This window comes from Ovis aries, chromosome 11 (assembly GCF_016772045.2).
Source record: "Ovis aries strain OAR_USU_Benz2616 breed Rambouillet chromosome 11, ARS-UI_Ramb_v3.0, whole genome shotgun sequence".
NCBI lineage: Eukaryota > Metazoa > Chordata > Mammalia > Artiodactyla > Bovidae > Ovis > Ovis aries.
Window position 1 is genome coordinate 9,681,641 of NC_056064.1, and position 16,569 is coordinate 9,698,209.

Below are 16,569 nucleotides of genomic sequence, written 5' to 3' on the forward strand. Positions count from 1 at the left end.
TGTTAGGTCCTTGCCATTTCTGTTCTTCATCTGTGCCCATCTTTGCATAACATTTTCCCTTGGGATCTCTAATTTTCTTGAAGAGATCTGTAGTCTTTCCCATTCTATTGTTTTTCTCTATTTCTTCACATTATAATTACTCAAATCTGAATTATACATTTAACCCTAAAAAGTTTAAAAGCTGCCATACTGCCTGTGCTTTCTTCTTTATATTTATTCACTTTTCTCAAATTTTCTATACTGAGTATGTCCACAATTTAAAAAAAAAAAAAAAAACAGAAAAAGCATAAAGCCAAACACTTAGTCAAATATGTTATACATAGTATATAAAATATACAGTCTAACTCATTTTAAAAAGGTAATTTACTGAACTGTTATCCAATGCAGATGCAGCTATTAAGTGCCATGGAATATCATAAAAAATTACTTCCCTGTCACTGAGTCTTTGCAGTCATTAAACTAACAATACTTTGTTTCTTCTAAGAGAAAGTAGTTGAAGTTTTTAACTTCTTTTCCCCAACTCAAATATTAAAAAAGAGAGAAACAAGCAAGGAAAAACACACAATTTCTATGCAGGAGAGAAAGGAAGTAGGGATTCTGGAAATCAAAGAACATTACGACTGACTCAAAGCAAGAAGAAATCAAGTTCCTTACCCCAAAAAACACCCCCTAAACTCCTTAACAGGTACCCTAACTAGACAGAGGAACAAGTCCTTTCCTAGCAAGAATGACAGCTGACCCTGCTCACACACTGCAACAACCTATGCCATAAGAGAGGGAAAAGGCAGACACCACAGTGTATTCAACAGCCACTCCCTCATTTCTACCATGCCCGCAGAACCCAGACTGTGTTTAGGTGTTAGGCAGGCCAGCACTGCTCAGGGCAGTGAGAGGTGTCCTTTGCTTGGCCCCAGAGGGTATGAGCCTACGACTGGTCTAAGCTTATTCCTCTTGGAGCATTTAGAGTGGGCACATGACTAAGAATTTCAGCCAAAGTTGCGGGGAGGGGAGAGAGAGCCTCCATTCTGACTGGGAGATTTTATTACGTTGGGGATACAGCTAAAAGTAGAGGAGCCTGAATTCAAACCAAGGAGTCTGCCTCCAGAGTCTTAATAACTTTGTGATCTTAATAACTTTGCTCTCCAGCATCACAGGAATAGGTCTTTTACATCCCATCTTTCCCTTCCTGCTAGTGACACATTCCTGTGAATAAATGATGCCTGAAACTGTGGCAGTCATCTTAACGCCATGCCAGAAGAGGCAAAAGAAGTGCAGGAAGCCCGTCCCCTGCCCTGCCTTTAAAACCTGATGCACATAGAGTCACTAACCTCCAGATGTAATATGTATAACAAAGTGCCTTTATTACTATTGGTTAAGCCACAATTAGCATGATTTTGCTACTTGCAGTTGAAAGCATTCACAATAGACTATTAGGAGAGATGTTAGAAACCCAGGATTTGGTCTCAGATCAACCATTTAATTGCTGTAACTTTCTTTAAATCTTCCAACTTCAAGACAATAATATATATTGTAACAGGGCTGTCCTGAGGCTCAGGAGATCCAATGTCTATGAAAGCACTGTGCAGCGTTAGCTCCCATTCAACCCACTGTCCACCAAAGTATCACGGCAGTTTTTAAAACTCAAATCAGATGTTACATTCCTGCTCAGAATCACTGAGGAAATATCAGTAGAGCACACAGGCCCTGCATGATCTGATGCCACCCCCACTTCTGCAGCTTTCCCCTCTGCCTCCCGGTGGCTCAGTGCCCCCAGTCCTGCAGCTCTGCCCTGCAGCCATGCAGCTCTGCCCTGCAGCCATGCAGCTCTGCCCTGCAGCCATGCAGCTCTGCCCTGCAGCCAGGCTCTGTCCTCACCCTTTGCAGCATCCTCCTCCCTCTGCTCTCACTGCCAACTCAAACTTACCAGGTCTGATCGGAAATGTCTCCTTCTTCAAGCACCTAAACCCACCAATTGCTCCCCTCCTTTCAAATCAATTCTTACCGAATTTTGTAGAGCACATTATATTACAGTAAGGAAGACAGACAAGTAGAATGTGAATAACTTAGAGGCTGAGATTACACGGCACAAAATACTCAAAATGTTTTGCTAAATAAAATCTTTGTGGCTGTCACCTCCCACCCTACATCTACCTGGACTTAAATAAGAAAACGTGTATTAATCCACATGGTTTAGTTTATTATTACTAGAAACTGACAAGAATTTTCAGAAGAAAGAAGCCCAAATGGGAAAATACAAAATAGATTTAAACAAACCTCCATTACCTGATAATCAGTCAATAAACAATTTCTGCTACTGCTGCTGCTAAGTCACTTCAGTCGTGTCCAACTCTGTGTGACCCCATAGATGGCAGCCCACCAGGCTCCCCCGTCCCTGGGATTCTCCAGGCAAGAACACTGGAGTGGGTTGCATGTTTGTTTCAAATGCTAAGCACTGGGCTAGGGAGGGGATACAAGAGTGAACAGGACAAACACCCACTCTTTGCCCTCACAAAGCTCACAGTCCAGCTGAGAAAAAGTGAAAATCCATTCCAGGACTGTGCGGTAAGTGCCAAGGCAGGAGAGCGTAAAAGTGCTATGGAATCTTGTACCACGGGAACCTGACAAGGATACTCACCGCACTGAGGAGGAGAGGCCTTTCTGAATCTGTCAAGTTGTAGGTTAAGAATTAAGAGGCTCATCTATGACACTCCCTCACCTCTTCCAAGAAGGACAGGTATCCACAGCTCCTCCTCCAGACTTCAGTGTCTGTCCCTGCCACCCCCGTTCTGGTAATCTAAGCCACTTAAGAGTGCTCTGTTGTTGTTTAGTTACTACCCTGTGTCCGACTCTTTTGCGACTGTAGATCGCCAGGCTCTCTGTCCAAGGGATTTCCTAAGCAAGAGTACTGGAGTGGGCTACCATTTCCTCCTCCAGGGGGTCTTCTCGATTCAGGATCGAACTCACCTCCTGTGTTGGTGGGTGGATTCTCTACCACTGAGCCATCTGGGAAGCCCTCTTTACCATATTACAATTAGTTGACAGGCCCCATAAGCTCTACTTCCACAAGCATAACTCTGCTCTAAGTAAACTACTTCTCCATTGCCCAGGTTAATCTGTTCCCTAGAGGTTTAAAAGAATTTTTATAATGTCAAAAAATCCTGAAGATCTTACCCCAGCTCCACACATCATAATGACTGAGAAAATACACAGAAACGTATCAATCTGTCCTCTTATACTGGGAATGACAAACAAACATCTACAACTATATCCTGATTAAATTTTCCTTTCTGATACTTTTCTTAACACTGCAAGCTTTCTAAAATATAGTTTGAATCAAACTATTCCTAAACTGAAACAATGGTTACCCACTGTTCACTACAAATAAATTCCTCAGGCAAGCCTTTCACAGAACAGATCCAACTTGCCTTTCTATTTACCACTGCGCATACCTCAAAATCAGGTTCAGCCACACTATCAGCTGTTCATACCCTGATGCCCCTTATGATGTCCCTTTTATGAAACAGTGGTTAAGAACAAAAACCTAGAGTGAGCCTGATACGTGATAGGCATTCACCATAAACAACTCTATGCCAACAAATTTGATAACCTAGATGTAACAGACCAACTCCTTGAAAAGCAATCTGCCAAACTCACAGAAGAAAAAACAGACTATATGAATAGGCCTGTATATATTAAAGAAATTCAGTCAGTAACGATACCTTTCCAAAACAAAAAGCATCTGGCCCGAATGGATCCACTGGTGAAGTCTTCCAAACATTTAAAGAGAAAACTATAAAATTCTCTACAGTCTCCACAAGAAGCAGAGGGAATACTTCTTTACTGAATCTATGAGACCAGCATTACTCTAATATCAAAGTCAGACATTACAAGAAAACTACAGACCAGTATCTCTGACGAACACAGATACCAAAAACCCTCAATAAAATATCAGCAGACTGAATTAAACAATATACTTAAAAAACCATACATGACAACCAAATGGGATTTATCCCAGGTATACAAGGCTTGTTCAATATTCAAAAATCATTTAATGTAATCTATTTACATCATATCAGTAGATGCAAAAAAAAAAAAAAAAGCTTTTCACAAAATCTAGCAACCATTCACAATAAAACCTCAGAATAGAGGAGAACTTTCTCAACTTGATAAAAGAGTATCTATGGAAAACTTACAGCTAGAATATACTTTCTGGTGAGAAACTTAAACACTTTCCCATTAAGATCAGGGACACCTTTTCACCACTCCTTTCCGATTGCTATGGAAGTTCTCGCTAATGCGATAAGACAAGAAAAGGAAATGAAAGTCCACAGATTGAGAAGGAAAAATACACAAAGAATACAAAATGAACACTGAAATTCAAGCAAGCATTTTAATAAAAAGAAACCTGGATCTTTCCGCAACGTCAGCCTTAAACGTCCTCGCACAGAAAGGTCGTTTTCCACTTGGCTTCTGTGACTCTCTCCTCTCCCAAAGCTCCTCATCTGGCTCATCTCCCACACACGCAGTAACAACAGATGGTCACCATAACTATCTCCCTAGCCCTTTTAAAGGATCTCTTGAAACTCATTCTTCTGCAATCTTACTCCCTTCATTTTAATTACTCAGCATCACCTCTCAGCAGATAACTGCCTGTATTTCAGTCTTAATTTTTACCTATCTGCTGAACATCTCTACTGTGATATCCCACTGGTATGTCAAACTCAATATGCTTAAATCCAAACCTTGTTCTTCCTCTCTCTTTCATACCCCATCCTCCTTGTCGCTGACTTTTTAATCATTTTGATCTAAAACTCAATTCATTTATATTATCCATTTTAATAGAAAACTTTCAGAGAACAGAGATCTTATTCTGTTTATGTAGTTTACATTCTTTTCTCTGACACTGAATTTTTCAAAAACAGGATTTTACTTGTCTATAAAATATGCTATTCCTTGAACAACTATAATTTTTCAACCATAACTGTATTGTTGGATATTTTCAAAGAATTCTGGTTGTTTTCTCTTTGGAATATACTCCTAAAAATGAAGTTACAGGATTAAAGGATAGAGGTATTTTACATCTACTACAAAATTTTCCTTCAAAAAGGTTAAAACAACATATACATCCACCTGGAGATCCAGAACTTACTTCTTTCACTAAGTCTTTGCAAACAACAATGGTTATAATTTAAGCAAAATCTTTGCTAATAAGTTTTTTTTAAGGGTATTTGTTTGTTGATCACAAGAACTATGTGTAATTTAAATTTTCTCTTTATAATTTTATAAATTTTAACTTTCTACAATAAAAATGCCTCAGAAAGAAATCATATACAATGTGATAAGTGCTATTTTATAAGAGCATAATACAAAATGTACTTGAATGACAGAAAAAGGCAACTGTTTCTTAACCTGATTGGAGACAGTCTTTCAAACTGAGGACCCAGGCTTTCAGGAAGTATACTTTAGGAACAAAGAGAACTAAATATTCTAAGTTCTGATCTATCTTCCACTAAAGCAGCTCTATTTCTCTGTTTTCTACACTGAGGCTCTGCCTTAAACTCTACCTGAAAAGTGAGTTCTGCTGCTATAAAGAAGCATCAAAGTCACTGTTCTAAATCACTGATTTGATTTGTAAAGTACTGCTTTTTCTTTTTAGGAAGGTTGGAAAAATGTTCAGTTTATTCTAGAAAGCTTTCCAACAAAAATGGTTTCAAAGTATGCCATTTAAAAGTAAACGTCTAGCACTTCCCTGGTGGCACAGTGGCTAGGAATTCGCCTGCCAATGCAGAGGACATGGGTTTAACTCCTGGTTTGGGAGGATTCCACAGGCTGTGGAGCAACTGAGCCCGCGCGCCACACTACTGAGCCTGCTTGCTGCAACTGCTGAAGCCTGTGTGCCTACAACCTGTACACCACAACTAGAGAGTAGCCTCCACTCTCTGCAACTAGAAAGTAGCCCCTGATGTCCACAACTAGAGAAAGCCTGCACACAGCAACAGAGATCCAACACAACCAAACTATAAAAATAAAGTTAACAGGTGTAAGTTTAAAAAAGAGAAAAGCCTGTGTCTAAAGTTTAAAAAGCCCATATTTGACTATACATCTAAATTTGTGTCAGTGTATACATCCTATTACAGTAATACAAATGTAATTTTTCTAACAAATCATTTTTTAAAAATACTGCTGCTAACTGGTATACATTTTTAGGCTACTGAACATCAAAGCATGAGTAAACCTTCTTTTTCTATTTTTAATTAACACACTTAGACATCAGGGTACTCATGAGGCCTGCGAAACTTTAAGTCCATTCCCAAAGAGGACTGTAATTCACATGGATCAAACTGCCCAGCAGTCACAATCTAAAAGGCAAATCATATAAAAACCTTCTTACTGGTACTTTGACATTATTTTTGTACAAAATGCCTTTGAACAATAACAAAAAACTGATTTGATATATTTTTATAAAACACAATGAAAAATCAATTTGTGACAGAAACATACCATGTTCCAACACTTAAGATATCTGAATTTAAAGTTAAGAATTCTTTTGGAGAAGCACAGAAAAAAGGAAAATTACTGTTCATATTTTACCTGTGGGCTGAAGTGAAGCAGGGGGCCGAGGCTGTAAGCCCCACAAATTTTCCATACTGCTCCGGTCCTTAAGGTCCAAGAGATGTATTAAAATTAAAGGGTCGATGTCTAATAAACTACTGGCGGCAGCAGAGCACAAGTGTGCTCGTCGTGACATTCTGCTGCTGGCACCCACATAGCCATGGTCACCCCCTGCAACAGAGAGACACAGAGAATGAGAGCTACCTGTAACTGGAAAAATCCAACTGGACTTAAAAGAAAAAAGTGAACTGGCTAATGTTGTTTGAATACTTGTCTATGGGCCCATCTCTTAGGAGCTGGTGTTCATGATGAGAAGCACAAAGAAACCATATCGCCAGAGAAGTGTACAAAGAACAGTGAATGACCACTGGCCTCATTACTACTCAAAATTCAGGAGTTACCCACAACCCCATTCTGCGTGCATGCTCAGTCACGTCAGACTCTTCATGATTCCATGGACTATAGCCTGCCAGGAGCCTCTGTACATGAAAATTTTCAGGCAAGAATACTGGATACTGGAGGAGGTTGCTATTTCCTCCTTCAGGGGAATCTTCCTGACCCAGGGATCAAACCCATGTCTCTTGCATCTCCTGCATTGGCAGGTGGATTCTTTACCACTATCACCACCTGGGAAGTCCTATCCTAAATTCCAGAAATAAAAAGGCGAGAGCATGCACAATACATACAATTGGGGGATGAGGGTTAAGGAAAAGGAGAATGTATCTTATAACCCAGTGGTCTTGGAGGAAAGTCAAACCCCCTGGTATAACAGATTCCAAGCATCTAGACACCAAAACGGAGTCTTCTGCAGGTCTAGAACAGTAAAACACTCAGGCCATGACTGTCTGGCAAGACTTTTTTTCTAGTTTGATTACATACTAAAGTACAATTTGAATACTTCAGACTTAACCTGTTAATGACTGATAAATAATATGACACCTGAGAACATGGTCATTCTGTATTACCCATATTGAACTAAAAAAGCTCCTTAACCCAAGGAAACCATCTGACTTTTCTCCAGTGCCTAGTACAATGCCTAGCAAGTATTAGGTATGGAAATGTTGGTTAAAACTGACCTCCTTAAATAAAGTTATTTAAATATATTCTTAAAAAAAACCACAACATTAAAAAATGTTACATGCGAAGTCTTAAAGTAGATAATATAAAAATAACATGAAGTAATCAGGTCCCAACTATTCATGAGGCTGTTTCTAAAGAGATGGAGATGGATGGGGGGTACTTAGGAGAAAAGTTTATTATTCAGAAGCTTCAGGCCAGTTATTTACTTATATGTTTTTCATCTACATTCACATCCTCGCATCCTTACCTTCTACTTGTTTGTTCTTCCTCTTCTAAGGACTATCTCATTGCCAATTTCTCTTTTAGCCTCTGTACACACCACTGAAACTCCTATTATTTGTTTTTTTTTTTTTTTGCAACTCCTACTTTAAAAGACAGAAAACTATTCCCTCTCCCCCTTGAAACTGTTCCTTAGCTCTTTTCCTTTACTAGGAAGTTCCCAAATCAGGCTGCATATAAGTCAGTTGGAGGAGTTTTTAAAATGACAGGTTCCTGGCCCTACTCTAGATGCCCTGAATGAGGATATAAGAGTGGGATCCAGGACTTTTTCAAAAAGCTACTCAGGTGGTTCTGATTATACGGTAAATAGGTTCATCGAGATTATGGTATCGATTGCCCAACTATCCGGTTCTTCAAAAACAAAAGTTGTTTCTATCTCATGTTAAATGGACCTCCAAGTAAAGAAATGAGTGTTAACAGAATTCTGTTTCTAACCACTCTTCCAGGTCACTCAATGCTCTCACCAACGAGCAAAACTCCTTTCTGTAATGTCCTTTGGCTACTCCATCCCTCCCAGGTTCCCATCCTTCCACACAGTTCCACATTTCATCCGAAGGCATCAGAGATTTCAGCATCTGTTTCAGTGCCCGTTCCAAGAGTTAACACTGCCATTAACCTGGGGGAGTGTGTGGACGTCTGTCTCATACAGCCTAGTTGCATGAGCGCATGCTCAGCTGGTTCAGTCGTGTCTGACTGTTTGCAACCCCATGAACTGTAGTCCACCAGGCTCCTCTGTCCAGGGAATTTTCCTAACCCAGGGAATGAACTGCATTTCCAGCCCCACACGAGGATTCTTTACTGCTGAGCCACCAGGGAAGTTCATAAAGCCTAGAAAATGATCACAAATTAATAGCACCCCAAGATGCCTCTATGCCTCCTAAAACTGCTCACTTACCCTCCTCCCCAAAGGTAACTTCCATCCAGAGTAAAACACCATAGATTAGTTTGCCTGTTTCTGAACCTTTTTAAAATGCAATGATACAGCTATATTCTTATATTTTGCTTCTCTGCTTGATATTATATTCATGAGATTCATCTATATTGCTATATATAGCAGCTTATTAATTTTCATTATTTCTGTGCAGCGCTATAAAATATGAATATATACAACTACTTTATTTCTATTAGGAAAGAATTTGGGTTGCTTTTTGCTACTAGAAATAAAGCTACTGAACTTATAAGCAGAAAACTGCTCCTGAACTTCACATGGGGAAAAAAAAACTCATAAAAAGCAAATGGATGCTCTCCTCCTAAGCCAAGCCAGATTAAGCCTGCTAAAATGTCACACTAATCTATCTGAGCTCTTGATTTTACTACAATGCTTGTATGTATTAGCAAAAATTTGAGGTCCTACACAGTCTACACTCAAACTACCTTTCCAGTTCTTCCCTAGTTTTTCATTCTTTACTTTGTTAAAAATTACATTTACTTTTCAAAATTTAAAAACACAAGAAAACAAAACCACCTAAAAAAGAACAATACTCCTCTAAATTATCTTGTAAAACTCAACTGGCAAATACCAGCTCCCATTCTGTTGGAAGTGGAAAAGTCATAGGATGTGTATATTTAGCTTCAGCCTATACTGCCCAACGGTTTTCTAAAGTAGACTTATCATTTTCATTCCTACCAGCAGGCTATGAGAGTTTCCATCTCTCCACATGCTTTCAACATTCAGTACTGCCAACTTAAAAAGTATTAGCCATTACAGTGGGTATTCAATGGTATCATAATATGGATTTTATCTGTCATTTCCTGAAAAAGAATGAAGAAAAATGAACAGCATCTCAGAGACCTGTGAAACCCCACCAAGTGTACCAACATACACGAGTGTACCAACATGCACGTAATGGGAGTTAAGAAAAGAGGAGAAAGAATATTATTCAAAGAAAAATGGGTAAAAATTCCCTACATATAATGAAAACTATTCATTAACTCAAAACTTCAACCCAAAAACCTCAAGAAACTTCATGTAGGATATACAAACTCAAGAGCACCACAACTTGCATTTCTCTGACAAAAGCAGTGGGTATCTTTAAAAATGTGTACTGGTCATCAGATAAGACTCCTTTGTGAAGTGTCTATTCTTATCTTTTGCCTTTTTTTTTTAACTAAAGAGGTTGTCATCTTTTTCTTACTGATTTGTAGAAATTCTTTACATATTATGGGTGAATCTTGTAAATAACATTTTAATTAGTTTATTAACGTCAATGAATAAAAACTATGACTCCTATTTTTAACAATCTTTTAAAATAACTTTTTACTTTGGGGGCTGTGCTGAGTCTTCGCTGCTGTGAGGGCTTTCTTCTGGCTGTGGCGAGGAGTTCCTCTCTATTTTGCAGTGCACGGGCTTCTACCTGTGGTGGCTTCTCCTGCAGAGCAGGGGCTCCAGGGCACACAGGCTTCAGCAGCTGTGGCACATGGGCTCAGCAGCTGCAGCTCCTGGGCTCTACAGCACAGGTTCCATAGTTGTGGAGCGTGGGCTTAGTAATTCGCCAAAGACCAGGGACTGAACCCACATCTCCTACACTGGTGGGCAATTCTTTATCACTGAGCCACCAGGGAAGCCCTGATGATGCTTATTTAAAAAAAAAAAAAAAAAAAAAAAACAATGCATATTTTACCCAGACTGCACATCTGTGGTCTTCCAAGCAGCCAGTTACATGGGTCTGGAGATCATAACACGGGACCCAGTCCCACTGGCCCATCAATATCAGCATGGATCACACTGAATATATTATCCTCTGCTCCGAGACTCACTAGCTTACGGAATGAAGCCCAAACTAGAGACCTTGAGAAATCACCCCCACACCACCACCGACTCCAACTCATCCAGTAAGACACTCCCAAGTCATACAGAGTCTTACTGTTTAACATCTCTCATAAGGTTTCTTCTTCTCTGCCTCTAGTATTCTTGCCTTATTTTGGGCCCTCAAACTGTCCCTCCTGAAATATTGAGGTAGTTTCCTTTTATTTTTTTTTGCTATAGCGTGCAGCTTGTGGGATCTTAGTTTCCCAACCAGGAGTCAAACCCATCCTCTCATCAGTGAAAGCATGGAGTTCTAACCACTGGACTCCCAGAGAATTTTCACAGTAGTATCCAATCTCATCTCATCCACCTTTAACCCATTTTTCACTATATATACAAATCTGATCACGTTCACTCTTAAAGACCTTTAATGGTTCCAACAGAATAAACGGCCAAGCTCCTTAGCCAGGCAAATAAGACTTTCCATTACCTGATCTTGTAACGTGATGGACCTGGAGGATATTATGCTAAATTAAGTAAGACAAAGATAAAGAAATATGACTTCACTTATATGTAATATCTATATGTAAAATCTAAGAAACAAAACAAATGGACAAACATAACAAAACCAGAAACAGTCATACACAGAAAACAAACAGGCTGTTATCAGAGGGGAGTGGGGTAGAGAAGAGGAAAGAAAAAAAAAAGGTAACTATGTGAGGCAATGAATGCTAACTGGCTTGATCATGCTGACCATTTCACAATGTGTATTTATCTGAAGCCATCATGCTGTACACCTTAAACATATCCAAGTTTTGTCAATTATACCTTTTAAAGCTGGGGAAAAAATGAGCAGGAGTCAGCACATGAAGGCCATCGTATACCATATTAATGAGTTTGGATTTCATCCTATAAGTAAATGGAATGAAATAAAGGGTTTTTAAGGAGAGAAGGGATACAATCAGATATTATTTTGAAGGGAATAAAAAGTCACTTCATTCGGAACTCATGCCATGGGAAACAGAATGGATGGGAGCAATAATGGATACAAAGAACCCAAATAGCCTCTCATTCAGGTTGAAAGGTACTAGCCTACACCAGAAATGGCAATGGAATCTGAAGTAATAAATGTATTCACTCACTATCTAGGAGGAAGAATCAACAGATTTTGGTGACGTATTAAAGGGAGAGTGGAAGGAGAGGAAAAGGTGAAGAATATACAGCTCTGCTCATCATCAAGATGGTGGCCATCACTGATGGGTAAGCCTGCAAATGAAAAGGTAATGATTTCTGTTTAGGAGATCTAAGACTGAGACATCAAAACCAAACCGCTACATCAGTCTGGAAGTCATGAGAAAATAAAGGCTAGAGATGGAGCGGGGAGTAATCAGCATACAGAGAGAACTGACATACAGGTGTGACTGAGATCACCTAGAAATAAAGTGAGAGACAGAAGTACAGTGCGCAAGTGGAAGTTGAAATGCTAAGCAGTATTAAAGAGGTCTTTAGATATTCAAGCACGCTACAGAATACGCCAGTGTTCATACCAAGGGCGATGCAGGTAAAACAGAAGCAGCAAAACACTAGTTGATAACTGTTCTAGCCAAAATCCCCATGCTTAATTGAATAGGTCCAAGAAAACAAAAGAAACACTTACTATTTAAAACTGGTTATCCCAGGAGGGGCCGTGTACTTTGGTAAAAAGCTAGGTTCAAGACGACGACGTGAGGTTCTAGTCTAGCTATACTAACTAAATCTCTGAGCTTTTTCCATATAAACTGAGTTCTCAAAATGTCTTCTGTAACTCAAAGATTCAGCGATTCTATTCAAATTAATCTACAGTTGAGGTAGATATATAAACAAGACTTATGTATCATAAAAAGTCTGTAATAGTAGATAAGATCATGAGCTTTGGATTCAAATAAACAGAAAACTCTAACTCCTCTTTCAATTACTTAATTGTAAAATGCCAAGTTGCTTAATTCCTTTACACATCAGTTTCTACAGCTACAAAAAGAAGATAATATTAAAATCTGCCTCTAAGAATTTTATAGGTAAATGAGGTCAGGTACACATTAAGTGCTTCTGCATAGTGCCTGCTATGTAAGAACGCATCAAATTTCAGCTATTACCATTCTAAATACTATTAGTAATATTCCAAAATCCATACATAAAATGCAGTCCTTCTAACACCATGAACAATGTCATGCAGTGGCTGCCACATATTAAAATATGATACATTCAAAGAAGAGCAAAGAGCAGACAGGACTGCTGTGGGGTTTGGCTCCAGTACCTGGAGGTCCTGCTGCAGCTGCATCTTCCATGAGTTCTCCCTCTTCCAATTCCATGTTGTTGTATTCCACATCGTTCTCTCCAGACCTAAGAATATACAGAATTCATTTTTCCACATAGTAAGTAAAATTAACATTATCTGTCATATCTCAATGAATTTTACAACAATAGTGTATAGCTTTCTCCTATGAAGTAACATTGTATTTCTAAACAGAAAACTGAGGAGAAAGACTTTTGTCATTATTACATGTATGTGCAGTATTATTCATGTTAAATCTACCTTTTTAAAGTACTAAAATAGGTTGGCAACATTTAATTTTCAAAAGAGAAAATTTGAGAACCATGCAAGCAGAAGAGATTATAGCTTCAAAGAATTTGTAATTTAATGGTAGTAAATTAGGCTTAAAACTGTACATTTTAAGGTTAACAAGGATGTTCAAATTACTATATATGACTAAAAACTAGTTTCTTAAGATATCATTTCAGAAAGAGGCTATTGTTTATCAAAACACAATTATCTTATTTTAAATGACAAAGTACTATATGGAATAGCACAAATCAGTGCTAGCTTTGGGTATTTAAAGTGAAAGTCACTCAGTCATGTCCTACTCTTTGCAACCAATGGATTATACGGTAAATGAAATTCTCCAGGCCAAAATACTGGAGTGGGTAGCCTTTCCCTTCTCCAGGGGATCTTTCCAACCCAGGAATCGAACCAGGGTCTCCTGCATTGCTGGTGGATTCTTTACCAACTGAGCCAGCAGGAAGCCCAAAGCAGTCTGAAAATCAATTCCCAGGTTGACAGCATGAGGAGCTCTACAGATCTGCTCTCTAGTAACACTGTGAACATTATTTTTCAAGGTAACAGTTTATAGACTCTGGAAATGATTCTAAGAGCATACAGCAAATGAAAAACGGTAATGAAATTTGGCAACGACAATGAGTCTGTGGTACCTGAACCAAGAGCAGTTCTGACTGATGCACCCAAGCACTTAAAGCTCCCATTTCCCACAGCTCCCAGGAGAAGGGCTATAATCCCAAGGGGAACAAGACCCCAGCATTTCTCATCCTCCTCCCAGATACCTGTGGCTAGGCTAAAATCAGGTATATGTGGCCAAGAAGCAGGGATTCCCTTCTTCCATCCAGATCCAAGGCTCTACCTTTGATGCAGCACATGAAGAAACTGTGCTGCAGATCACCCTTGCCACAAGTCACTCATAAAGCTGAAGTTCCAGGCCTCAGAAGACCAACTGAAAAGATCTGAGACTACAGCCCCCAACTCGCCCACTCCCACTGGCTCAGCTTCTAAAGTGGGAGAAATAAGCACACCTCTGTCCTCACTGTGGCTTCAGAACTCTGGCTAAGAAATGTTGCCTGTGAGAAGAAGCAGGCTATGAAAACAGAGCCACAGAAAAAGGTATAACACTATTCAGAACATTAAAAAAAAAACCTCTCAAATGGAATCCAGCAAAAAAGAAAAACAGGAATCCAGCAGAAGATAAGGAGTTACACACCATGGCAGAGTAAAAATTATCCAAGGAATGCAAAGTTGGTTTAGAATCTGAAAATGAACTAATGTAATACACCATATTAATTGAATAAAAAACAAAAGCTACATGATCAATCTGAAGAGATGCAGAAAGAGACTTCGAAAAAACGAATACCCTTTCATAAAAAAAACACTCAATAAACCAGAAGAGCATCTATGGAAAACTCACAGCTAACAACACATTAAGTGGTAAAAGACTGAAAGATCAGTCTGTAAGATCAGGAACAAGATAAGAAAGAATGTTCAGTCCCACCAATTCTATATGATGTTCTATCTGGTAAACTTAGGAGAGAAAGAGAGAGAAGGCACCAAAATTGGAAAAGAATAAGTAAAACTGTATCTATTTACAGGTATAATATTACACATAGAAAAATCTAAGGAATCCATTAAAAAACTATTTGAATTCATAAACAAGTTAACAAGGTTGCAGGATACAAAAATCTGCATTTTCGTGTACTTACAAAGAACAACCCACAAAAGAAATTTTAAAAGAAAATTCAATTGCATTTACAACAGCATGAAAAAGAGTAAGATCAAAGAACAACCCACAAAAGAAACTTAAAAAAGAAAATTCAATTACATTTAAAATAGCATGGAAAAGAGTAAGATACTGATGAATGATTTCAAAAATGTATAAAACATACTCTGAAAACTACAAAAGACTTGAAATATTAAAAATTTCTGATTGGCAAAAGAACCAATGAAAAGATAAGGTAGAGAATGAAAGTTATCTTCAAAGCATGTTCCAAATTCAGCAAAGGACTAGTACCTAATTTGCAAGTGAAAGTGAAAGTGAAGTTGCTCAATCCTGTAGACTCTTTCTGACCCCATGGACTATAGCCTACCAGGCTCCTCTGTCCATGGGATTTTCCAGGCAAGAGTACTAGCGTGGGCTGCCATTTCCTTCTCCAGGATCTAATATACAAAGAATCCTCAAAACTCAACAGTAGTTGCTAGGAAGAAAGAGGGCATTATTGTTTTATGGGTATAGACTTTAGTCTGGGAAGATGAGAAAAAAGAAATTAGTACAGCCACTATGGAGAACAGTGTGGAGATTACTTAAAAACCTGGAAACAGAACTGCCTTATGACCCAGCAAGCCCACTGCTGGGCATACACACCAAGGAAACCAGAACTGAAAGAGACACATGTACCCCAATGTTCATCACAGCACTGTTTATAATACCCAGGACATGGAAGCAACCTACATGTCCATCAGCAGACAAATGGATAAGAAAGCTGTGGTACATATACATGACGGAGTATTACTCAGCCATTAAAAAGAATACATTTGAATCAGTTCTAATGAGGTGGATGAAACTGGAGCCTATTATACAGAGTGAAGCAAGCCAGAAAGAAAAACACCAATACAGTATACTAACGCATATATACGGAATTTAGAAAGATGGTAATGATAACCCTGTATGCGAGACAGCAAAAGAGACACAGATCTATAGAACAGTCTTTTGGACACTGTGGGAGAGGGAAAGGGTGGGATGATTTGGGAGAATGACATTGAAACATGTATAATATCATATATGAAATGAATCGCCAGTCCAGGTTTGATGCGTGATACTGGGTGCTTGGGGCTGGTGCACTGGGACGACCCAGAGGGATGGTATGGGGAGGGAGGTGGGTTCAGGATGGGGGAACACGTGTATACCCATGGCGGATTAATGTTGATGTATGGCAAAACCAATACAATCTTGTAAAGTAATTAGGCTCCAATTAAAATAAAAAATTTATATTAAAAAAAGAATTTGGGCTGAGCACTTAGAAAAAAATAGAAGTACAAGAAGCATTAAAATAAATATTTATTTTTTAAAAGTCAATATAATGAATCAAGCTTAATGGAAAATACAATGCCCTCAAAACTACCCTGAAAAAAGTCAAGAGATCTAACAGTCAAAGGAATTAATTCAGGTAGAACCATATATGTAAGCTACTTATCAAGGTGATTCCACTTCTAGTTCAAATGAATAAGTTTTAATTTATATGTTTAAAAATGTTAG

General features: G+C 38.7%; 1 protein-coding gene across 6 annotated transcripts in view; it reads right to left on the minus strand.

The window, feature by feature from the left end:
- Positions 1–16,569, minus strand: part of TRIM37 (tripartite motif containing 37) — a 140,030-nt gene that overhangs the window by 41,367 nt on the left and 82,094 nt on the right. For all 6 annotated transcript variants that reach the window (XM_012185193.4, XM_012185194.5, XM_042255311.1 and 3 more), the window contains 2 exons: positions 13,011–13,096; positions 6,592–6,783 (listed from right to left, as the gene is read on the minus strand). In XM_012185193.4, coding sequence (XP_012040583.1) covers positions 6,592–6,783; positions 13,011–13,096 — 278 coding nt within the window. The remainder of the gene's footprint in view (positions 1–6,591; positions 6,784–13,010; positions 13,097–16,569) is intronic.